Source organism: Hetaerina americana, unplaced genomic scaffold (assembly GCF_022747635.1).
Source record: "Hetaerina americana unplaced genomic scaffold, ioHetAmer1.1.p SCAF_5, whole genome shotgun sequence".
Lineage (NCBI taxonomy): Eukaryota > Metazoa > Arthropoda > Insecta > Odonata > Calopterygidae > Hetaerina > Hetaerina americana.
Window position 1 is genome coordinate 91,178,973 of NW_027287095.1, and position 24,728 is coordinate 91,203,700.

At 38.5% G+C, this 24,728-nt stretch overlaps 1 protein-coding gene across 1 annotated transcript in view; it reads left to right on the forward strand.

The window, feature by feature from the left end:
• The window catches only part of LOC139693635 (FHF complex subunit HOOK interacting protein 2A-like), a 70,284-nt gene that overhangs the window by 19,324 nt on the left and 26,232 nt on the right, over positions 1 to 24,728 (forward strand). The window contains exons 6-9 of the mRNA XM_071591871.1: positions 9,042 to 9,135; positions 12,273 to 12,453; positions 19,699 to 19,817; positions 24,076 to 24,364. Of these exons, the coding sequence (XP_071447972.1) occupies positions 9,042 to 9,135; positions 12,273 to 12,453; positions 19,699 to 19,817; positions 24,076 to 24,364 (683 nt within the window). The remainder of the gene's footprint in view (positions 1 to 9,041; positions 9,136 to 12,272; positions 12,454 to 19,698; positions 19,818 to 24,075; positions 24,365 to 24,728) is intronic.

Below are 24,728 nucleotides of genomic sequence, written 5' to 3' on the forward strand. Positions count from 1 at the left end.
ATGTTTTTTTGTACACTTTATTATCAGAGATATTGCAATAAGTTTTTTTGCTAATGAAATGGGTCTTGAGCTGCTTTTCTGTCATTGCCATCCAAATGAAAACACTTATTGTAGCATTGTAGAATTTTTTGTATCCCCGCTTAATCCTTGATTTGCGCCAAGCTTTTGTACGAGTTAGTAGAGGCCGCTTTCAATTCGTCATCGTTTTCAAAGTGTGATACTGCCAAAATTGCTTGCAGTTTTTGGCCATTCCAAGGGTCGCGGGTTCGATTCCCGCCTGGGTGAGTTTTCCTCCACCTAGGGCTTGGGTGTTTGTAAATGTGATCATTGTTATCGTTGTTAATAGTTCGATGTAAAGGCCAGAATGCGCTGTTTTCGGACTTATACTGAATAAATAAATAAATAAATAAAATAAATAAAAAGGTTGTATATAAAGAGTTGGGAAGTCTGGGTTGTGTGGTGGGTGCCCAGAAATCTCCCAATTGAACTGTCAAAGCAAGTCTTATGTCAATGTGGCAGGGTGCAAACATGTACTATTGTGAAGAAGCACTACACCGGTGGACAGTAGGCCACACCATTTGTTTTTAGATTATTGGAGCCAGTGAAGCATCTCACAGTAGCGTGCTGTATTGATAGTCATGCCTCTTGGATTGTACATAGCCAATCAGTAAGATACCCTTATGATGCCAAAACACTATGGCCATCACCTTTTTGGTGCTTGGTTCTTGTTATGATTATTTTTTTGGTTTTGGTGGATAACAAGAATGATGCCATTCCATTTACAGGTGCTTTGTTTCTGGAGTTCAATGCGAGATCTAGGTCAAATCACCAGTAACAAAAATGCCTTAAAAACTTTTTACCATCCTCGTTGTAGATACTGAGAAGTGTCTGTGCAGCTGCCATTTGCTTTTGCTTGTGTTTGTCTGTCCAATTTCGTGGAACTCACCTGGCGCACAATTTTTTTGTAGCCCAATTCCCCAATGACAGTGTCAAAAAGAACAGTTCTTGATATCTCAGGAAAGGACAAATGCAATCATCAAATGTGAAACCATCTTTGTGCATTTTTTCCTTTATCTTTTGTATTGCATTCATCGGTCACAACTGAAACTCAGTCTGAGCATTCTTCATTGTGGACATTAGTTCATCTGACATTAAGTATAATGCAAGTATTATGCACCATTATTAAACAGCATCTTCATTCATAACATTGTTATTAACCTCAGTGATTCGCTTGCACTTTTTAATTGGGCAAATTTATTTATATTCAAAAAGCCATTTGCACTGCACACAAGATTTGTGTATAAAAAGTATAGTTGACAATTTTTTCCCAACGAGTTTGTATGAAGTGCTGAATTCAGACTGTTGGTGAAGTGTGCGTATGATCACAGATTGTGTGTTGGCATTGATAAGATGACAGTGCGCACTATTTTCACTGAAAATTTGGCGTTGCGAAAGATCTGCATGAAACTCATCCTCCCGAAGGTCTTTGGATGGGCATCCAAAGGAGCAGAGTCAAGTGTCTGCTTGCAAAGACATGCGACGTCATCGCAACGAATCCCCAACTCCCTTTCAGTCTTGGCACCAGCAGCCTATTTCCTGTTCCCAAAAGTGAAATCCTCCCTCAAAGGACACCACCATGGGATCCTAAGTGTTGTCAAAGAAGCTTATATGTGTGCCCCTAAGGACCAACCAGAATCCCACTACCAGGGAGCCTTCGAGTTGTAAAAAAGCCCCTATGGCCAAAGTTTTTCCATCCTCAATCGATTAGCTTCTCACCCCAAAAACAATACATCAGAACTTCCTACAGAAAAATTCCCAAACCAGAGGGAAGAAAGACTATTAATTAGTTTCCTTAGCATGTGGAATAAAATAATGTGCATAGTTATGATAAAAGCTTGAGAAAGGTGCTAGGGATGGTGTTTCGACAATTGAAGGAGATGCTTTTAGTTACTGCGTGGGGAAAATAGAATAAGGGTTTGGATTAGATTTAATGGGAAATGGAGAGTAGCAAAGGAAATAATTGAAATGGAAAGAGATTTCCGGAAGTGCTAATTATGTGAATTTAAGAAGGTGCAGTCAGTGACTGGAAAAGAAATAATTGCTAAGGAAAATGGATTTAGCAATTTTAATTAAAGGAATCCAAAGTCAGGGTCTCTCTTTCTGTCCTGATTACGCACTGACGTGGAGAAATCTAACTTGGCTGTGCAGGAAAAAATTTCTTATAACTCTAAAAGTTGAATATAACTGATAAATGCTTAGTATTTCATATTTTATTTTGAATTAAAGCCAATCCGTCCACTCTGGAGAGGGCTAGATTTAAATAAATTGTGAAGAAAATAAAATTTTGAAATTATCTTTTTTTTAAGGGAAACTATCTGATAAAACTTTTCCGCTTTTAAGTTTACTAAATTCTATGAAAAAGTTGAGGTATGTAGAGAAAATGACTTTTCCTGATACATACCATGTTGCTTATGTACAATGCTCTAAGAATCACTATTTTTGTTTGGTTACCAATGAGAAAAACTATTTTTGAAGGACAAACAGCTCTAATATCATCAAGAAATCAGAGAAATTGAATTAATGGAGAGAGATTCGGCAGACACCATCCTTATTAATACGCTCCAAAGTGGAAGTACTGTTCTGAAAGGAATTGGCCCGGGTTCGAATCCCAGTGGTGACTGGATTTTTCAGTGGTACCCCGATCCTTACTTGGGGTGTCATGTGGAGAGCACATCAAGTGAGTATGCCATCTGTCAGTTGTGGAGCCTTTGGTGCCTTTTCTTAAGAGTAGGTAATGCCGAGGCCAGGTGTCTCTTCAATGTTTTATAACAATTTTGATAATAAATGTTACAAATGCTAAAAGTATAACAAAAATTGAAGTTACTATTTTGTCAAGTTCATGCAGGTCCCGTACAATAAGTATCAGGAGCGGTTCCAAAAATCAAAGTTTATTGTAGTTATCATTACAATTACTTAATAATCTTCAAGATACATTCCTCCTGCATCAATACACTTACTTCGGCGCATCTGCTACTCGTCAAAAGCCCGCTGGAAGTCGGTTTCTGGAATACTGTTGAGAGCCTTTGTCGTCACCGCTTGAACCGCCTCAATGGAGTCAAACCGATATCCTTTGAGTTCCCTTTTTATTTGCGGAAACAAGAAAAAGTCAGGTGGAGCCAGGTTGAGGCTGTGGTGGTGGGGAGAGGGGGGGGGAGGTTGAGGCTATGTTGCCTCGCCGAATTTCATCAGCAGCTGCTGTCTGTTTTTGTTCCTCGCTCAAGACTTTCGGCACCAGCTTTGCGCACACTTTTCTCATCGCGATATCCTCTGTTAAAATGGTGTGGGCAGTTCCGACTGAAAGGCCGGTCTCCTCACTGGCAAGGGTGATGGTTAAATGCCTGTAAGAGTCCAAAACTTGTTTTTGGCCACCTGAGCATCAGTTCAAGCAGTCGTCAGGGGGCCCAATGAGGTGCTCGTCCTCGATGAGCTCCCGGCCTTCCTCAAACATTTTGTGCCACTCAAAAACTCTTGTGCGGCTTAAGACATCATCCCCATAAGCCTATTTAATGAGTTCAAGGGTCTCTGACATGGATTTCCCAAGTTTAATGCAAAACTTCACAGCGTAGCATTGCTCGGCGGTGCGCTCCATGATGGCGCGACGACTCCACAAACAATCACATGTCACAAAAATCCACCTCCTGTCTGAACGCATACCTGTAGGCGACCAAACTAAAGTGCGCCTGAGTGGTGGGGGACCCCTCTACTGAGCCGACCGGTCGGACCCCCATCCACCTGTTGAGGCTACAGCAAACCAGTCACGATACTTATTGTACGGACCCTGTAGGTCGGAAATTATACTCATATACCCCTGTCCCTTAAGATGCAGGCTGATTATAATGCTCATTTTAGAGTAAAAAAAAGTTTGTCTTATGGGCCGGGGAAATATGGTTCAGTATGTTATATAACTTTGTTTACTTTACTCATTTAATTTCATGTATTGCGTTAAAATCAGTTCTCAAGTTCCTCTTCACCAGGTCCGATCTCATCCTTGCCCTTTGATTCTTCAAATTAAAAAGAAAAAAAAAGGGAAAAGATCAATTTAGGGACATGATGAGGATCACTTTGGAATTTTGTGTGGTATGGTACCCAATGTATATACGAGGGTAGTTGGAAGGTTCTTGGAATCACCCCAGATGTCAGCGCTAGCACAATGAGTTTACCACCTAGTAATATGTAATCCATTATGAGTAAACGCATAATGTATCAGTGCTCTGGGAAGAGATCTGTGTTGCGGATGTATTTCTGTTGTTGTTCCGGTGTAGTGATTTGTGAACACAGAAAAAATTGAGATTTGGGCGGTAATTAAATACTCCATAAAGTAAGGTATGAAAAAGATGATTAAAAAATGTTTATGAATGAAACTCAAATTTCAAAGCTTTCAGGGACTGGATTGAAGTAATTTATTTGCAGTCAAGGGTGATAGATGTATGAGTTCAGGATTCCATGTAAAAACTGTCGGAAAATTTCCCATTACATACTCATGAAAAACATCTTCCAAAGTTCTGTTCTAAAGAGAAAATAATGTGAATCAAGGATTAAATGGAGTAGTTGGCATTCAATGCCTAGACAAAAATTAAAATTTGAAAAAATGTAATAATAGTGCTAAAAACTTTCAGAAATGCTGAAATTCTGGCAATAGAAATGAAATTTTGATTATACTATACTTTCTAAATAACCTCTTTTATTGCTGAAGAATTAATAGGCTTCATTGTGCAACAGGTGCTTTTAAAACAAGTCGAATTTTAATATAACTTTTGAGCAAATTTTATTGAATCAGAACCTTATGTCTTGTTAGGAATCGTTAACAACGATAAGCAAATTAACTGGAGAGAAGGAAAGAAATCCATTTTCAAAATAGGAGCAGCTAGTAAATGAAAATACTAAGTGAACACGGTTTTCAAATACTCACAATGAATGAAATATACATCCCAGTGTACCATGGTGCACTCTATTATGATGTTTCACCCATAGATACATGGGAAGGCCCAGAAGTATCTGGCCTGGCCTAGACATAGCAGTAGTTGTTTGAAAAATATCACTGTATTAGAAAGTATGCAATCTATAAAGCATATGCTTCAAGTTTGAAGACACTACGTTTTTTTAGTATTTGTTTGGCAGCCATCAATAGTGAATTTGGAGAAATGGAGAAAATTGGTCATGGTTATGTGATACAATACTTATGTTTTAAAGGCGTCAGCCCAACCAATATAAAAGCTGAACTGGATTCTACTCTGGGTGAGTCTGCTCCTTCATTTACAAAAGTAAAATGTTGGGTGGCAGAGTTTAAACGAGGCCGTATGAGCTGTTAAGACGAGTATTGCAATGGTCAACCAAATGAGGTGATGACTCTAGAAAAAGTAAATAAAATCTACAAATTGATACTGGATGATCGTCGCCTGAAAGCGCATGAGCTAGTAAACACAGGCATTTCAAAAAGTATGGTAAATCTCATATTTCCTGAAAATTTGGACATGAGAAAGCTGTGTGCAAGATGGATTTGCTCATATTCTAGCAAAACCAGTGTCGTGAAAATGTGTCAATTGAGTGTTTAGCAAAGTTTCACCACAACAAAGCAGAATTTTTGTGTCGTTTCATAACCATGGATGAAACATGGGTCCATTACTTCACACCCGAAACAAAAGAAAATCAAAACAGTGGATTCAAAAGGGAGAACCGGCTCCAAAGAAGGCGAAGACAGTTTCATCTGCAGGCATGGTCAAGGCATCAGTTTTCTGGGATGTGCATGGGATAATTTTCATTAACTATCTTGAGAAAGGAAAAACAATCAACGGCTTATATTATGCGAACTTATTGCAATGTTTGAGCAAAGAAAACAAGCAAAAGTGGCCACATTTGGCTAAGAAGAAGTGTTGTTTCATCAAGACAATACACCAGCTTGCAAATTCAAATATTGTAATGGCCTAACTTCATGAATTAATGTTTGAAATGCTACCTCATGCACCCAATTCGCCAGATTTAGCCCCCTCGGATTATTTTCTCTTCGCAAACTTGAAAAAATGGCTCGGTGGTCAAAGATTTTCCAACTGTGAAGAAGTGATGTCGGTAGTTAATGGTTATTTTTAGGAGCAAGACAGTTCTTATTGTAAAAAGGGAATCAAACTTATCGAACATCGCTGGAAAAAGTGTATCGAGCTGAAAGGATATTATGTTGAAAAATAATTAAATTTTTTTCAAAAACTTTTGTTTTTTCTTTGTTGGGTCGGGTACTTCTGAGATAACCCTCGTATGTCAATGTTGTCATTTATTTTATTGTCTGATATTATTGTCGACTATGTGTAACAAAATGCTCGCAGAATTCTGCTACCCATTGATTGTATTTTCTCAGTAGTGTAAGTGTATGATATGCAGTATACATTTTATGGAAATGGCAATTATGATTATGTATGCTATTAAATGAGAATTGAGAAAGATCCAATAAATCTTAAAGTTTAATGGTGATGCACAAAAGTATTTGTTGAACGTTTTAAATCTTTTGGGTTTCTAAATATTGTATGAAATTTACTTCTTTACTGGCTTTTTAGAGTGGAGGTATCTGATACGTTGCTTTGCTTCTCCTCATTCTCTCAACCTTTCACATAAAGGAAATAAGCCCGTGCAGCAATGACCTCTCTTCTTCCAAGCTAGACGTGTTCACAAATCCAACTGCCTGTGGACGTTGTGTTGGGAGGCGCAATATTATCTCCCCCAATGATCTAAGGGAATCTTATTTTGTGCAAATGGTGGTTACGTGGCTTGTACTCAACACACACAAATGTGTGAATCAGTCTGCATTGTGTCAATCTGAGCATTTATTTTGACTCCTTTCTCGTTATTGTTTTGGGAGAAATGACATAACCCAGTTTATGGTGGAGTTAGATTCCTTCCAAGAGATGTTTGACAGTGGATATTGATGTGAGATGGTTCAGTGGCAACACTGTCAGGATTCATGATGCATATTTATCATAATAATATGCTGCCTGAGGAGTCCTCCCTTAGCCAGTCAATGCTTGCATTGAACTTCTTCACACTTAAGTATTTGGAAATTTTTTAATAATGTGAATCTTGTATGTCTGTGCCATGCATTATCATTCCATGTGATAGTTCATATGTATCTGTGGACAACCTCTTGAAATCGTTCATTTTCCTGTCTCATGATTTCCCAAACCTGCTTTTCCATTTAGTAGGAATGCGATTCAAACCTTAGAGCGAATAGCTTTTCCAGATCGGATGGCGTGTGAATTAACACCAGACTCTTAACAGAAACCCACACCTCTATTTTCTCAAGAAAATTCACCCTTATTAAATGCTCAAATTTATGTTTTTTTTTGATGCCACTGTTCTTTGGTGCTATTGTTAAAATTTGCTATACTTTTCTGCTGGAATATCTCATAACCATTATATATCTAGTTCTATTGAGAGTTATGAAATCGTATGGAAAGAATTAGTAATCTATTTCAAATATGTATTGCACTTGCAAATGCCCAGCAATTAGGTGAACACATGAGTTCGATAATCAATTAAGATTTCACATGAACAGCCATAATAATGTAATTATCTTGGGCCTTATATTCGTAGAAACTCGCCATCTACGAGTATATTTCTGGGCAGAGTGCATCAGAGTTGCTTCTCGTGACCCCCTCAACAAGGTCACAGCAGTGCACAGCTGGACCCTGTCTGGATCAAGAAGCAGTCCCGATCGGCTGTCTTGATTACCTAGGGCCTAATGTATTTTCAGATAAAGGAATTTCAGACTTTGCTGAATTTGATTTGAATACATCATGTACCCTATGGGAAGTGTACCAAGGCTCTGATGCAAAATCTAAACCGCCAGGACACAGTTCATAAATTCTCATCCTTGCACTAATATCTATCTCAAATATTGTTCGCACTTAGAAAGTTTAGAAATCATTAAAAGTGCTCTCCTTGGAGTTCAAGGCTGATACCATCGACATTAGCAGTAATTCCTCTTTGTAGAGAGACCTAATGAATATTTCTGTTTCATCTAGAGGATTTTCATTTGATGCTGTGAAAGAGTTGAAAAGTATTGGAGGACACCATGAAGATATTAAATTGCTTTTAGCATTAATCCCGGTGTATGTTTTGGACTAGTTATTTCATTCATTAATTATTTTTAATGGCTTTACCCACTTAAATTTTGGTACTGCTAATCTTTCAATCCTTTATTATACAATTTTTAATTACCTAAGAAACTAATGTTCCTCATGGTATTTATGTATTTATTAGCCATGCCTTGATTGTTTGGGAGTTGAAAATCTAGTCATCGCTTAAAAAATGGCTTTACACACTCTTTCACTTAGTTAATGCTAGAATTGCACAGTGCATATAATCATGTGATTTCACTGGGCTTCAAACTCAGATCCCAGCAATGATGCTGAAGTATTCTCTTAGAGCAGCATTGCCAGAGAATGCCTCAGGAGCTTAACTGGCTGAAGCACTCGGCTGTAAAATCAGGAGATGTGGGTTAGAATCCCATTATAAGCATGTCATTCCTGCCCTTTAAAAACTTCGTATTTGCATGCATGCACACATTGGTGGGTGACTCTGCTAAGTTCGCTGTTCCAGGGTTCCACACAGTTTCTTTGAACCAAATGACTTCATGTACACTATCCATGTGTGCATATGTATACATTTGCTGCCTCAAGATCGTTGTAACCATTAAACTGTGCTTTTTAAAACTTGCTGAAATTATTCACATTCATAAAATGTATTTCGAGTAATCTCTTAAGCAAAAATCAAAATTTTCCATTAAGATGTTCCTTTTCCATTTTACCATTGTGCAAAATGAATGGTTCAATGTTCAAATGACTGGGAAGTCAAGTTTGGACATCATGTGAAAGCACTTGAAGCTTTAATTGTGCTGTTTTTAGTTGCTGATGATATTGTGGCTTAGGAAAATGGAATTGTTTTTATCTATTTAGCCCTAATGTTAGCAATGTCTGTCCGCTCTTCTTTCTGCTCAGCTTGGACTCTCCCCAGTGGGTCGAAGGTGCCAAGAAGTTTCCCGGCTGTCATCAAGTTGCAGCGTTTTTGGCATGGTTGGATTATTGTGACCAGGTATTTAAATTTGAATCATTTTCACTCATACATGATCCATAGAGCAGTTAGCACTACCACTGCAGTGCATATGTTGTTCCATGCATTGGTCCGGTGATTGAAAGTAAACTTTTACTGCAGTGTTGGATTTTGCATGCACATTAGTGGATAGTAATAATGAAAAACACATTAGGCTCCAAATATGGTATCCTTATGGACTCATTGGTATCAGGTCATTCTATAAACACCCTTTCAATTCTGACTTGAACCTGTGAATAAACCATGTATTAAAAACCTAAATGATTGAAAGTACAATTAATACAAATCCTATATCTAATTGTGAAACACTAATTTTTATATTTCAGACTTTGAAATGTTCGTCTATCATTTTGCAATTGTAGTTTTCTGTCGCTCTTATCACTAAAACTATCTTATCTTATCACTAACCATTCTTAAAAAAATGACCCATGTATGAAAACCTGTCTAAATTAATCCTGAACTCAATGAATCCTAAAAAGATTAAGAGAAGGATACCATATTTTCCATTTATTCCAAATTGAGGCAAATTTTACCCGCACTCCACGTATTCATGGAAGTAATGCAAAAACTATTTCCTAAGACAACCAAAACTCAACTGGCAGGGGTGTGAGGATACATCAGTGGAAAGTGGTTCCTTGCATGCCATCCAAAAGTAAATGTTAAGGACCCTGAAAAATATGACTCCAGTCAAATTCATCTTCCTCATGGAGTAAATTGAGTGGTGGGAGTCGAACATAATGAATAACTGTTCGAAGACTTTTCCACTTGATAAATGTTTTTTTTTAATTTTACGACCGGGTTTTGATGTATTACATCATCATATAAAAAAAAGTTTTATCAAGTGGACAAATGCTTCGATCAGTTATTCATTATTCTAATAAATTATAAGAAATTATATTCGGCTAGTTTGTAATAATTATTTTGGAAATTGAGTGTATAAATATATCCTTGCGTTTTATCCTATGATTATTGAATCATTTTCATGGCTGGTGTCATTACACCCCCTGCCAGAGGCCCTTGGGGTAGCTTTCAGAGCACTGTGATGATTAACCTTTATTTAGATGAACTCCATTTATGGTGAAAATAATATGAGGGGAACACCAACCAATGGGAAAGGGTATTGAACATTTGCATTCTAGCATTGAAAAGAGTAAATATCTATCATCTTGTTAGCCAAAGAAAGATTCCGGTATCATACAGACAGGTTGGTTTCAAAAGTGCTGATCTGAATTGCAGTGCAACAATGTCAGAGTGTTAAAATCAATGTCCTTGACCAGTATTTGAGCTTGGATCCCTTGATGTCAGTCCTCATGGACTGTTGCGCATTGCGTAAAACTACAAATGCCTATGACTTATGTGTTCTATTTCATCATGCATATTGTTCCTTTAATACCCCCAAAAATTTTGGACTATAAGAGGAGATGTTGATAGCTTAACTGGCTAAAGCACTGGGCCAGATGTTGCGGGATCCGAGTTCAAATCCCAGTCAAGGTGAATGATTTTTACTGCAATTGTTTCATTGTTTTGTGAAAGTATGAATCACAGACGTACGGTAACATTTCAGAAACCTGAGAATTATAAATACAAGAGTTTTGGTGGTTGTGTGTGCATGATATGAAGCATATTCAGAAAGTAAGGGCCATTTTTTAATATTTGATGATTGGAAGGTCAGAACATAGTTGTACACATCTATTGATTGTTTTTGAAACCACTGAAGTTATTGTTTTGATTCAGTAGTCATTTGCCTGTCGGTGAATGCAGATAAAATGTCTGCAAAAGGATCATCCCCAAATTCATTAGTAGTTGTGTCTAGTTCATGGACCGACAGTATTGCTAGAAGGTAAGGTGTCGAGACAATGTTCTTGGGACTTAAAAATTGGCTGCAAAAACGTGCATAATGAAGAGCGGAGTGGCAGGCCCAGTAATATCCAGACCAATGAAATCATTCTACTTGTGGACCAAGAATTATAATCCGATAGACTGTTGATGAAGAGTGATGTGGCTCATTAGTTTCCTCTTGTTGGACTCACCACTAGTTGCATGATTATTACAGAAAAGCTCAGATATCACAAATTGATAGCAAGGTATCAAAAATGATTACCACCCAACACAGAGCAAAGAATGTTGAGTGGACGGGACTTAAAATTATAATAAAGTTATCTTCACACTTGGAAAAATTCTCTCGTTCTGAGTTTATCCATCCTCTACACTTTGATGATCAGTTCCAATGGATGCAACACATCGTCCCACCTTCTTTTCCAGAACTGCGAGACTTGCAGGAAACTATTGTTTTGATAGGACATTCAAAATCACCTCAGGCTTCTATAGATGAGACAGAGATGTCTCTGTTTTCCAGTGTCCTTGCAGGGGATGAGTGGATATCCTGCATCAGTGCAGAAATAAAACAATAGTCAATGCATTGGTGCCATTAAACTTCACCAAAGCCGGAAAAATTCAAGCAATCTTACTACTCGTTGGGAAGTGATGACTACCTTTTTCCTGGGATGAAAAGACCATTCTTTGGGTTGATTTTATGTATGACAGTAATTGCAGCTGATGAGTACTGCAAACTGCTCCTCAAATGGAGAAGTGCGATCCAAAATCGGCATTTTGGGAAACTCATCCAGAATAGTTTCCTGCCATGACAACACACGTCCTCCCACCACTGACTGCCCAAACCAAGGGATAATATTCAAGATTTTGATCAGAATCTTTTTGATCACCCTCCCAGTATTCCTAATCTTGCACTTATAGACTATTTCCTCTTCTTGCACTTTAAGCAGCGGTTTGGCATACAATGGTTTGAAGATGTCGGTGAACTTAATGCCACCTTTGTTCACTGGTTCAATTTCAAAGTGGGAAACTTCTATGCTATGGGATTAAAGTAGCTCATGAAGCATAGCGAAAATTGTTTAAGATTATGTAGAAAATTGAAGTTGGTTTGTTGGAAACTGAAAACGTTGATAAAAACTTTTTCTAACAATTATAGTTTTAAGATGACCATCCGGCCCTTACTTTTTGAATATGCATCATCCTATTACCATCTAGTATGTTTTGGATTCTGGGCAAAACAACATGAGTGCAGTGACTGATCAGTATATATATATGTTCATATACAGATGGTGAGAGAAACACACCCCTCATTGGGGAGTGCCCTTGCAGTGGCCGTCAAAGAACAGTTCTTCAAAGGATGCATCCAGACTTCACTGCGTGAGGCTGACTGTGGATCAGCTATCATTCTGGCCACAGCCTACCTCTCCAAATGTGTGCGAATGATTTCAGCACCATCCCTTCTTGAAGGTGAGAATTAATCATAATTTATACATTTGCAACACCACCTACCGTGGGGCATGTTTCCAATTCACATCCTTCAAATTTATGGCTCATCAGAATGGCATTACAATGGCATCAGAAGGCACAATACCCATTATGGTAACATTAGGACTAAAGCGTTAAAATTAGGGCCCAAGGAAATTGATATCAGATTATGTAACAATTTACCTGAAAGTATAAAGGATACTAAGGGAACTTAGTATCCTTTATACTGCATTCAACATAAATTAAAAAGGATATGTACAATGTTGCGTGCTCCACTTGTTTGATGAATATCTCAACAATAATCCTGATCTTTGAGTCCATACTTTTAGTTTATAGCAATGCTCTTAGTCTAGTTAATGTTAATGCTCTGTGATTTTTAATGGATATTTGTGTGTATGTTTCTGCTACATGTAATCTGTTGTTAGTACCATATTTTCTTTCTCTATTGAGCCTGTATGCATTTTACTCCTTCTTGACATGCCTTATATCATGTACATACACCATTCACTTGGTATTTTTGTAATATGATCTTTGGGAAAAATGAAATGTGTTATTATTATTATTATTATTGGTGCTGGATATTTGATCTTAATCACAAAAGTGTAATCTGTTGTAACCCTAGAAGGCTTGGTAATGGTCATTTAATTGCTTCTGATTTTCATACCAGAATGCATTCCTTGTCTATTGCTGAAATATTTATGAATCTTTTGGTGCTCATTCCTTTACCCAAAAGCCCTTTCTCAAAAAAGTGACATTTTCACCCCTACATTTTGTTTGAGATGACTGTTATTTAGCCAATAATACCCACCTTCCATAATAATTGCTAATTATTTTTTTCAAGCTGTATGATGGCGGTTCAATAAGTACCCGTCTTAGAAATGAAGAAACCATTTTTTCAAAAACATTTTTTTCATTTTTCTAAAACATTTCAACAAAGTCCCCTTTTAGAAAGATACACTTCTCCCAACGTGCTGGCCATTTTTTATCCCCTCCAAAATATAGGATTTGTGGAACTCTCCAAAATACGCCTGTCTCGACGATAACTTCCTCGTTTGAGCTAAATTTTTTTCCCACGAGCCATTTCTTCATGTTAGGGAATAAGAAAAAGTTGCAGGGAGCCAGATCGGGTGAATACAGGGGGTGCGGCAGCAATTAATAGCGTAGTTCATGCAGTTTGGCGGTGACAACTTGGGATCAGCTTGTTGCCCACCATGAGCAATCGTGGCACCCATCGGGCTGACAATTTTTTCATCGCCAACTTATCCTGTAAAATATTAATTGCCGTTCCAGGCAACACACCCACGGCCTTTGCTACTTTGTGCACTTTCGTTCGTCGATCAGCGAGAATCATGGCATGGACTCTTTGAATGATTTCCTCAGTAACCACATCTGCCGGGTGTCCTGGTCGCTCCTCATCAAAAACATATGTTCAACCACGTTTAAATTCGTTGAATATCTAACTGTGGTCATAGATGGCGAAGTGTCCCCATAAACAGCATCCAACTTTGCTTTTATCTCCTCGCATTTCTTCCCATCCAAAAACAAAAAGCAAATTACCAAACGATACTGCTCTTTTTCCATCTTAGCGAAAATCACGAAACACGTCTTACTCGAATGGCTGCCAAATCCAAACTAACCTTTAAATCAGTCTGAAATTTGTTTCACCGTCGTTTGATAGATGGCAGCACACGATGATAACATAAACTTCCCTCAGGAATGCCCTTTGTCGTCAAACACGGGTACTTATTGAACCGCCCTTCTACTCATGAATATTTATTGGTTGTATATAGAGGTAAACTTAAATTTGCAAGTGTCTCTTAAGTCAATCTACTATAAGTATAACAGTATACAGTATGTTTTCATTTTTTTCACTTGCTATGAACATAGGGTATGTATTACATGTCTATGGTAGAATAACTTATTGCTTCGTTTCTGAGGTCATTGTTGATAGCATATGGCCTTCCATTTCATCTATTTTATGAAACATGTAAAAAAGACGTGTTTGGTGCAGATGCTTCTTCGATAGCATCATTAATCTTGATTCTTAATGAACCAATATGTTCACCATTGAAGGAGTAGTGCACAGTTAAGGAGATAGTGTGACATGAAATGGCTGTGCATACACTACAGTGTACAATAAAGCCAATGTCTTGTATTACACCTTCAATGGCTTCCATGGAAGCAATCAATGGAAGGGGCTGCATGCCTACAACTTTGTTTTGACCTTCCAATATTTAAATATAAGAAAATGGCCCTTTCACTTTGAATATTCCTTGTAAATACATTCTGGAACATTTGAATTACAGATGTTGCCCATGAATAGCTTGTGGCGAAGGAAAGGGACACGAGTTGTTGCCATATCTAAAGAGGGGTAATAGCAAACTCTGATCCTGGTAGTATCGAATGTCATATTCTGGAAGGTTCTGTCGTAGGTGCCATCATAGTCTGGATCTTTGTGAATGACTCTATAGCATGGTTCTCCGATACTATTAGCATGACTGTTATGCATAAAAATGATATTAATATTTTATTAAGTATTAACTTGGAAACACAAAGAAAGGACACTTACATGGTTCTAGAGCAGTAATGAGATCACTAATCAAGAGTAATATAGAATACAATCAGGATGTACTTGCTTGTTTCGTAGATTTTGAAAAGGCATTTGATAGAGTGAATTGGGAAAAATAATGGGTACATTACAGAAAATAGGAATAGATTGGAGGGACAGGAGGAGTAATCCGCAACCTATACATGTCTCAGACTGTTCAGGTGCGGGAGTCCAGATGGGCAGTGTTAGGAAGAGGTATAAGGCAGGGTTCCCCATCATCACCGTTGCTGTTCAACCTGTATGTAGAGGAAATGATTAAAGAGGCATGGGAAGAACTAGAGGTAGAAATGAAAGTGGGCGGGGCATTCGTGAAATCAGTTAGGCTTGCTGATGACCAAGCTTTAGTTTGTTAGTCAGCCAAGGGGTTGCAAGCATTGCTGAGTGAATTGGAAATTCAGTGCAACGAGTATGGGCTGAAAATCAATATTAATGAAACAAAGGTTAGACGATTTTCCAGAAAGAAAAAGGCTGAGGTTAACTTAAAAAGAGGAGGGCAAAAACTAGAGCAGGTAGAACAGCTAAGGTATCTTGGAAGTGTTTTGGACCAACACGGTGGTCCAAAACACAAAGTCCAAACAACTAAGTAGACCTTGCTGGTCCAAAGAGGCGGAAAGAGAAGAATTGCACTTGGAAAAGAGGCTTTCACAAGGAGGAGGGAGTTGATGACAGGGACATTGAGTAAGGATGTTGAGAAAAGGCTCTTTAAAACTTTGATATGGAGTTTAGTTATGTACGGTGCAGAAACGTGGTCACTGAAGCGGGATGATAGAAGTAGATTGGAGGCTTTTGAAATCTGGGTTTGGAGAAGAATGGAGAAGGTAAAATGGATTGAAAGGAAAACAAATGAGGAATTAAACATTTTATTGTACTACCTATTTTCAATGGTAAATCATACAGTCAAGTGGAAATTTAATTATTTCTGTTATAATACACTCAATTTCTCTTAAGAATGAGATATGGCACTACTAAACCTGATGTTTGAGAGTAAGTAAGGCTGATGACAGATTTTTTAGAATTTTCTGAGAGACATCCAAAAAAAGGTGGAAAAAGTGGATGGAGGTGATATTGTAAGGCAGTGTGAAGTTGAAGGCGCTGATAAAAAGGAGAATTTAGAGCTACGTGACACAAAGGGGTAAGTAGTCAATAGAGAATTTCTTGAGGTGCCTACATTTAATAGGTAGAATACCTTGAAATAATTATTGTTATTTTGTTTAACGGTCTGTAGACACCTTCTCCCGAGTCCCTAGCAAACATTAGGTTTCATCTACATTTACATCAATACCCTACAAGCCACCGAAAAGGTGTGTGGCAGGGGGTGCAGTACCAAGAGGAAAGGGTAAGGGATGAGCAAAAAAAATAAATACATAAATATACTAGTATAACCATGCGCAGTCGCTACCTTGTAGGCTAATACTTAATATGTCGAGCCGAGTAGTGGAGGATTTTGATTGCAAGCATTCTGGTCTCTTATTGTTCTTGGAAAAAATGACCATCTAAACCTGTTAGTCTTGCAGTCTATCTCTCTAATGTTATATTCGTGATCCCCCCACCCGTAATACGTTGGGGTTCGTATTATGTTCTTGATGTCATTGGAAAAGGACCCATCTTTAAATGCTTTTAATAAGTTTAATCTATATTGTAAATGCCGCTGTTCAAGGGAATCCCAGCCTAAATTTTCTAGCAAAGTAGTTACGCTACTGCGTTGGTCATAACAATGTTTGACAAATCCAGCCCCCCTCCGCTGAACTCGATCTAATTCCGGAATCAAAAGTATCTCTTGAGGATCCCATATACTGGCAGCATAATCTAGGTGGGGCTTGACTAGGGCAAGAAAACATCGTTCCTTCACTTTTTCGTCGCACTCTTTTAACAAATCCTAATTTTTTATTAGCGCGACCGCTTTTTTTTTTTGTGCTTTCTCCAGGACAGATCGTGAGTAATTGTTACACCCAAGTATTTAAAGGAATCTACCCCCGCAATTTCTGTTTGTTTCACTTTGTAACTAAATGGGGGGGTGCTACTCTTTTCCCAAAAATGTATTACTACGCATTTTTTCAAATTTAATTCCAAAGGCCATGTATCGCACCAAGTCTGAATTGCATCTAGGTCGTTAGCCAATGCGACTCTGTCTTCGCGACTTCGAATGTCCCCATAAATCACCGTATCCGCGGCAAAAAGACGGAGCCAGCTGCTAACCACGGTACTGAGGTCATATATGTAAATAAGAAACAAGAGGGGGCCTATGACACTTCCCTTTAGTACACCTAATGTGACCTTGGCAGTATCGGATGATACACCGTCCAGGATGACTGTTTGAACATGATTTTTAAAAAATTCTCTAATCCAGCATATAATACTGCCGTGTATTCCATAAGTTTCCAACTTCGCGAGTAACTTGCAATGAGGGACTTTATTAAAGCTTTTTTAAAATCTAGAAATATCGCATCAACTAGAATATTACTTTCACCGGAATGCATTATATCATGAACAAAGAGTGCGAGTTGAGTTTCACAGGATCTACCTTTACGGAAACCGTGTTGGATATTAATCAATAAATCTTGGCTATCGAAGTACCTCATTATGGAACTAACAATGATGTGTTCAAGAATCTTACAGGAGATGGAGGTGAGCGATATTGGCCTATAATAACTGGGGTCCTCCCGGTCTCCGTTTTTAAATATGGGTGTCACAGAAGCTATCTTCCAGCTGCTTGGCACTCTTTCTTCTGCTAATGATTTCTTAAATATTATTTCAAGATAAGGGACAATTTCAGACGGCACTTCTTTATACACGGGAGCCGGTATCTCATCAGGTCCCGGAGATTTGTTGGGGTCGATGTTTTTAAGGAGTAACTCTATTCCGTGGGTGGAAAAGTCGATTGCTTGCATTGGCTGCAGAAATGTTTTCGGAAGGTTCTCTGGTGTATTCTGGAAGTATTTGTTGAAAACACTGTGGAAGAATGGTTTCATTGTCATCATAAAAGCCAGGTCCTGGAGATGGGTTTTAGCAGTCTGGTAGCCACATCCATGGCATTAGATCAGTGATTACTATGCTGTTAAGTCATGTGAATAGAAGAGGTTGAGGGACACCAATAGGACAGGCTCCTGCATGCCGGCTGCAAGTGCATCTGCTCCAGATCTTCTCAAACTGGGATGCACTTGTTGTTCTCTATAAGTGATTCCCTAACTTCAGCCTAGCATTACTCCACTGCGATGAGAACTATGAGTATGTGAGAGTATCTTCGTAACATTTGTCTAAGTTCTTGCAGCAGATCCTGGTATCTCATTTGGTTTTCCACCTTATTAACATCCATGTTCTCTCTGGCCTGTATATAATACTCAACCACAAAAATGGCATGCAAAAGATGGCATGGGAGAATGATATCAGGCTTATTTTGCCGTCAACTGGTCGGAGGGAGCCTAATCAAAGGAATAGGGTGGATTTTTCCAGCACTTCATGGTGCAAGTCCCTCAATTCGCCCATCTCCAAGATACATTTGTGGAAAAGTGCGCTGTACTGGTGGAAAATGGTTTTTTTCTTCTTCAACTTTGGTCAGATTTCACAAATATTTGTGTCCAGTTTCAATTGTAGATGAGACAGGGTTTTTTAAAAATGTTCTGCCAGCAAAAAACTGTTCTTTAGATGGCAACAATGTCATAGACAGGTGCTTAGAAAACAAAGATTTCCTGTGTAATTAAGCACAAATGCAGATGGAAGTGAGAAGCTTCAGCAACTATTGGTTGGTTAATCAAAGAGCCCTAGGTGCTCTGGATGCTAGAATGAGGTTTCAGAACAGGATTATTCTGCTGTTTATTGATCAGTCCAGGTTTAGGCATGATTCACTCATTCAAAGATGTCAGTTCTTCTTGTAAACTTCTTGAACCACTCCCAGTTCTCCTTTAATACGTCTACGGCTGTTGATGACCTGGACATCTTGTTAACAAGGTCAGCTAAAATCACTTTCTCCTTCTCACCAATGATATCCTTGTTAATAGTGTTGCGTTGTAATTGCTTTTTATTTATCCAAATGAGAAGCAAAATTTCAAAATCTTTGAGAATACATAACCATTGCATAGATATTCTTATCACCCTCATTGAAGAATCTATCTCCGTAAGTTTGTCCTTGTTCTTGAAGAAAATGCATATCGTTGATGTTGACATCTTTTCATTTCTATTGTTGTTTTCATTCTTTTTTGTCCTTCTACTTACAGATTTTTCTTTGCAATCATTTTAAAAATTATGCACAAAATATTATTGAACGTTGCAGCAAAGAATCACGTTTGAACACAAGTTTGGAAAAATGTATGATCACTAGCAACATTAAGATGCTAGCCGAAGGAGCACTTAACACAAACTGAAGCAGCAGGCTTGCAATCATTCTGGGAATCTCCCTCTTCTCGTCACTTGTAATGCAAAAAGTCACTCATTAAGCTTGTCATTTTTGGAACCAATATTTTTGCTCATAATGCAAAGTTCTTGCTGTTCAAGGTGTTTGTTGAACAAGGTTCCACTGTATTGGGTATTTTTCAATGAATCACAATAATTTGCTGGTTTTGACATTTTAATCATGTTAATATAGAGATTGAAGATACTATTTAATTAATTTGTTGTATTTTCAGAGCTTTGCCATTGGTTGGTGGGTGAAGAAAGTGAATTTTCTGATTCAATCGGCGGTGGAGAGCCAGAGAACTCAGTGCTGCAACTCTTGTTGGATAACTGTATCCATGAATTGGATGAGGTGGGTTTGTTGTTTATTTATGTTGTTGGTATGTTGTGTTAATGGGAATAATAATATATTTTAATGTCCAGTGAATGGTTGGAGCATATATATACACATATGGTATTTCAAGGGTAAATGTGGGTGGAAAAGCAATACGTGGAAAGAAACAATGAAGGGCTCAGATAAAAGTTGATGCACGTGTGTAGAAGTTATGGTATCACAAAAAGTCTTTCATGGAATAATCTGGAAAAATTGTTTAATTTGTCTGGATTTTTTTGCCGCACCCTGTAGATTTCCTCACTTCTATTCTTCATTGATGACTACCTACTGGTGCAAATTACCCTTCATCTCAAGCTTGTCCTACAGACTATGATATTCCCCTCCGAAGGCAGAGCAGCCTATTAAACTCCAATCAACTTACGCAAGTTTCTCAGCCATGGTTTTAGGTATAGATTATACACACACACACACACAGCATTAAGCTCTCAAATGCATTTTGTGGAATATCCGTTTTGCAGATTATTTGTGCTATCTTCTTTTCCTCGCATTTCAACATTTTGTGATAAAATTACAATGGTAAAGATAATTAAATGTTCTTAAACTTCGATAAACTTTTAAAAAAATACAGGTTTGGCTTTCCTTGAAGTTTTTAATTTCACATAATCGAAAGTTGTCCATAGTATTTGATGTTTAAATTTAAACATTTTGGTGCTCTCTTTTCATTCTTCCCATTATCATTTCCCTTGCAATCACTAGCCCTGAGAATTCCACATTCTCCTTTAAGGTAAGAGTAAGTACGTATGCAACAAATAAGTCATGGGTCTACATTCATATTTATACTCTGGTTCCTTCCTCTCCTCATATCCTACTTTCACATTCACCTGTTCTGTGAAATACTGAGCCCAGCCTGCCAGAACCTCTTCCTTCGCAGAAATTTTACCTTTCCAGTCTTATCCGTGCATTTTAAAGTCCTCTGAAACTCCTTTGTAATCCATTTTGTTGCAGGGTATAACTGTCTACTATCATTCTGGGTGTTCAGTCCTCAATATTTTTCTTGCAACTTTTTAATTACTTTTTTTTCTTCCTTCACAGTGTCTTGTTTGTTAGTCTTACACTCTATTTACACATCACACTCTTCCCCCTTGCCCTCCTCTGAATCATGGCCATTCTGTCTTTATTCTTGTTTTCTATGATCATTCTGAACTCATCATGAAACCCTTCTTCATTCCTCGCCTTCTTCTAGTTACTCCCTATGGTTTTTTTTGCAGCATATTCTCTGGCCTTTATTATTCCTGACCACGTTCTCTCTACTGAATCATTCTCAGTCATGTCCCGTGACCTTTCTTCTAATTTCTTACCCAGTATCTCCTGGAACTGGGTAACAAGCTTGAAACTTTTTAGTTTCCCCATATCCCACTGGGCTCTGGTGGTTTCCCTGAATGCATTCTACATTTGCAAATTCCTCCCTAAACTGAGCACTCACTAAGCAGTGATCCAAGAGGTCTGGGCAGACCTTACATCCATGATTGAGGATGCATTCCTCCTGGACACCAGAACAGGGTCGATTTGATTGACCACTCCTGTGTCCGGCATTCTCCAGGTTCCTCTATGTATATCTGTTTGTTCAAAACAGTGCTTTTCATTATCAGCCCATTATCAACCTTCTGCCAGCTTCATAACATCTTTTCATTTTTATTTGTTTCGCCATGCAAAGAGTGTTTTTTGGATATATTTTGTACAACATTGTCTCCATCTATTTTAGAATTAAAGCCTCCAAGGAGAATTCTCGCATATTATTTTGGTATCTTGCTACATTCTCTGTATAGTCTATCATAGGTCTCATTCTTCTCTTATCATTGGTATTTTCTGTGGGTGCATAAGCTTAGATAATAGATGTATTTCATTATTGTCCTTTGAGCCTTTACTTACACATTCTGTCTCCCAGTGGTTCAAACTGAAGTTAGCTTTGTTTCGTTTTAGCACTGATGATAAAATCTGTTCTCCACTGTCCTGTTTTTGGTTCAGATCCACGGTGAAATATGGAGTATTTCCTCTTATCAATCCTTCCATTGCCACTCCATCTTAACTCCTGCAATACCACCACATACCTCGGCACCTCCTCAGCAGCCTCTACCAGTTTCCCTGCCTGCAGCATGGTTCTTATGTTCGTGGTTGCCATGGTCTAAATTGCATTTCATTTACAAGCCCATGAGTATTTTCTAGATTCATCATTAATGCATCTTTACCCATTCCGAGGCTTCTCTCATAGTTTTCTAACAATAATGTTTTTTCTCGGGTGGGGCCTCACCCGCTAACTCCAACCTAGAGGACTTGGGGCCACCCTTTTTCTAGTTTATTTACTCATTTCACCTTAATTTAAAAACAACAGTTCTGCCTTTACATTGGACTTTTAACAATGATATAATAGTAGAAACATTTACAAACACCCAAGCCCTTGATGGGGAAAAACCCACCTTGGTGGGAATCGTACCCGTGAACTCTGGGTTGGCAGGCAAGGATGTTACCCTGTCGTTACTGAGGCCAGTAATGCAATTACTGGTTCTTACCCTTTGACCTGCCTGGCTTGGGTGGCCCTGCCTGGAGCTTAAGCTCCCACCAGTAGAGCTCTCAGGGTACAGAAACACACAATCCCCACCACAATGAGGTGTTGGCCCATAGGGAAAGAAATTATGTCCTCTTATCTGATTGTATATCCTTTCGACTTCTTCCTCTTTAGAATTGCATGGTGCTATGTATCGTGAACAACAACCAAGTTTGTCATTTCTGCTTTTATTTCTACTAGTAATATTCAATCGATTGCTTACTCTATGAATAACTGATTGAAGCACTTTTCCATTTGATAAAAGTTTTATTTTATGACCGGGTTTCAATGTATTACATCATCATCAGGTGCTTCAATCAGTAATTCATTATGTTCTACTTCCGCCACATCATGCCTGAAGCTACTCAATTTGTGCTTACTCTATGTTGACTCTGCTTCCTCCTACCTGTTTATTGAATAATATGGTAACCCCTTCCTGGTTCTCGTCTCCTCCGCTGTATATTACTCTATGACTATCACCCCAGTAATCCCTGCTATCATTCCATTTCACCTCACCTAGACCTGAAATATCTATATTTTCCCTTTCCATCTCTCGCCTTATATTTCTAAATTTCCTTCCCTCAACATCTTCCTAGCATTCTTAGTTGGCAAGGATTTTGTGAAATGACAACCGTGGTAGGCTCACATTTCTCACTGCTGGGCAGGACACACAACCAATGGAGCCAAGACTCATTTTCACTATTCTCTCCATCATTTTAATCTTGGGAATGATAATTGAGGTGGTTTCCCGTTGCCTTTCTCAGAAGTGTTTTTAACATGACACCATCACTCGATGGCTGCCCCACTGGCATCAGATGCTTTTGCAGCCATCTCACTGAGGAACAGATTCTGCGTGGACTAACTTTCGTCTGGCTCCCTTTGAACTATCTGGCATGGATGACCCTACCTGGAGCAATTATCATTGCTCCTACCAACACAGGTCTCTAGGGTTCATCAGAGTGCACAAGCCCTTCCGTCATGTCAAGGTTGTAGTTCACGGTTGGGATGACCTCCTTAATTTCATTATGTGTTAGATAGGAATAGAGAAATACAGAATATGGAACAGAGGTGTGATAGGCATTAATTTGATCCACAGTGATAATTGAGGGAATGGAGGAGTAATGACTGCAAACAGGAACAATAAATGTTACACATATGTATATGTGTATGTATTCAAATAACATTGAAATCTCTCATGATGAATTTTGCTCCAGTGAAGTTGAATAGTATTAATTTAATTTCATAATGCACTGAAGATTTTATCGCTCACTACATACATCCTATATGGAAAATTCACTTGTGAATGAATATATTCAAGGAAACCTGAAATTTCTTTTGATAAATTGTATGATTTTTGGCCAATATAATCACTTTGACTACTGGGGTAGCAACAGATAATTTTTTTAAACTCTTTCATCTTTATGGTGATGGGTGTTTATTAATGTGTTATTTGTATTTGTTAATGGTTGCAAGGAAACGTGTAAGTTTTACTCCAAATGTGGCCTTTTGTAAGCAAGGTTTTTCCTACATTTGTTGTGGCTAACCACCTCAGCGTGAGAGAAATGTGGGACACAAAAAATCCAAATGAACTAAAATGAGAGCATCCCCTGCTTCAGAAACGTACTTTCAAACCTCACAGTCGGTAAATATGTCCACCATTGTCACACTCATCAGGTGAGCCTGGAGTCCTTGAGGCTTTTTGAGGTGCTGATTGACAGCCAGCTGGAGCCGGTGATTCATTCCCTCGCCCTGAAGCAGTTGCTGTCCCGGGGTTATTGCTGTAATGGGAAGCAGAGGCCATCTCGCAGCAGACGGAAAAGGGAGGATAAGAAAGCACGACAGTTGGCTCTGACGAGGTCAGAGGTTAATGACAGCCCTGCCAAAAATGAAGAGGTATCTGCAACAGAGAGCACGACCCTCACACTTGATAATTGGTGTGACAAGGAACCAGAGGAATTTCTCGGTATATTCCCATTTTATAATCACCTTCATTACAAAGTCTTTCACAAAAGTTGCAGAACTTAGTTGATAAAAAAAATTTATCGCCAAAATTGATGCAATGACTCAAAAGTCTTCAATGTAGCACCATTGTGTGTCCAATCTGCTGCTGGAGGCTTTTTCCACTTCTCATACACATTCTGGAAGGCAGTGCCCAGAATGCTGCTTTTATGCTCCCTTGTCACAATCTGTTAAAATGCTTCCACCGAGCCATGGTGACGTCCTTTCAGCACAGATTTGAGGTGGGGGAATAGGAAGAAGTCTGCTGGGGCATTGTTTAAAAAATTTGGATCCTCACTCTCATGGCCAAGAAGCTCTTGGCAGATTCA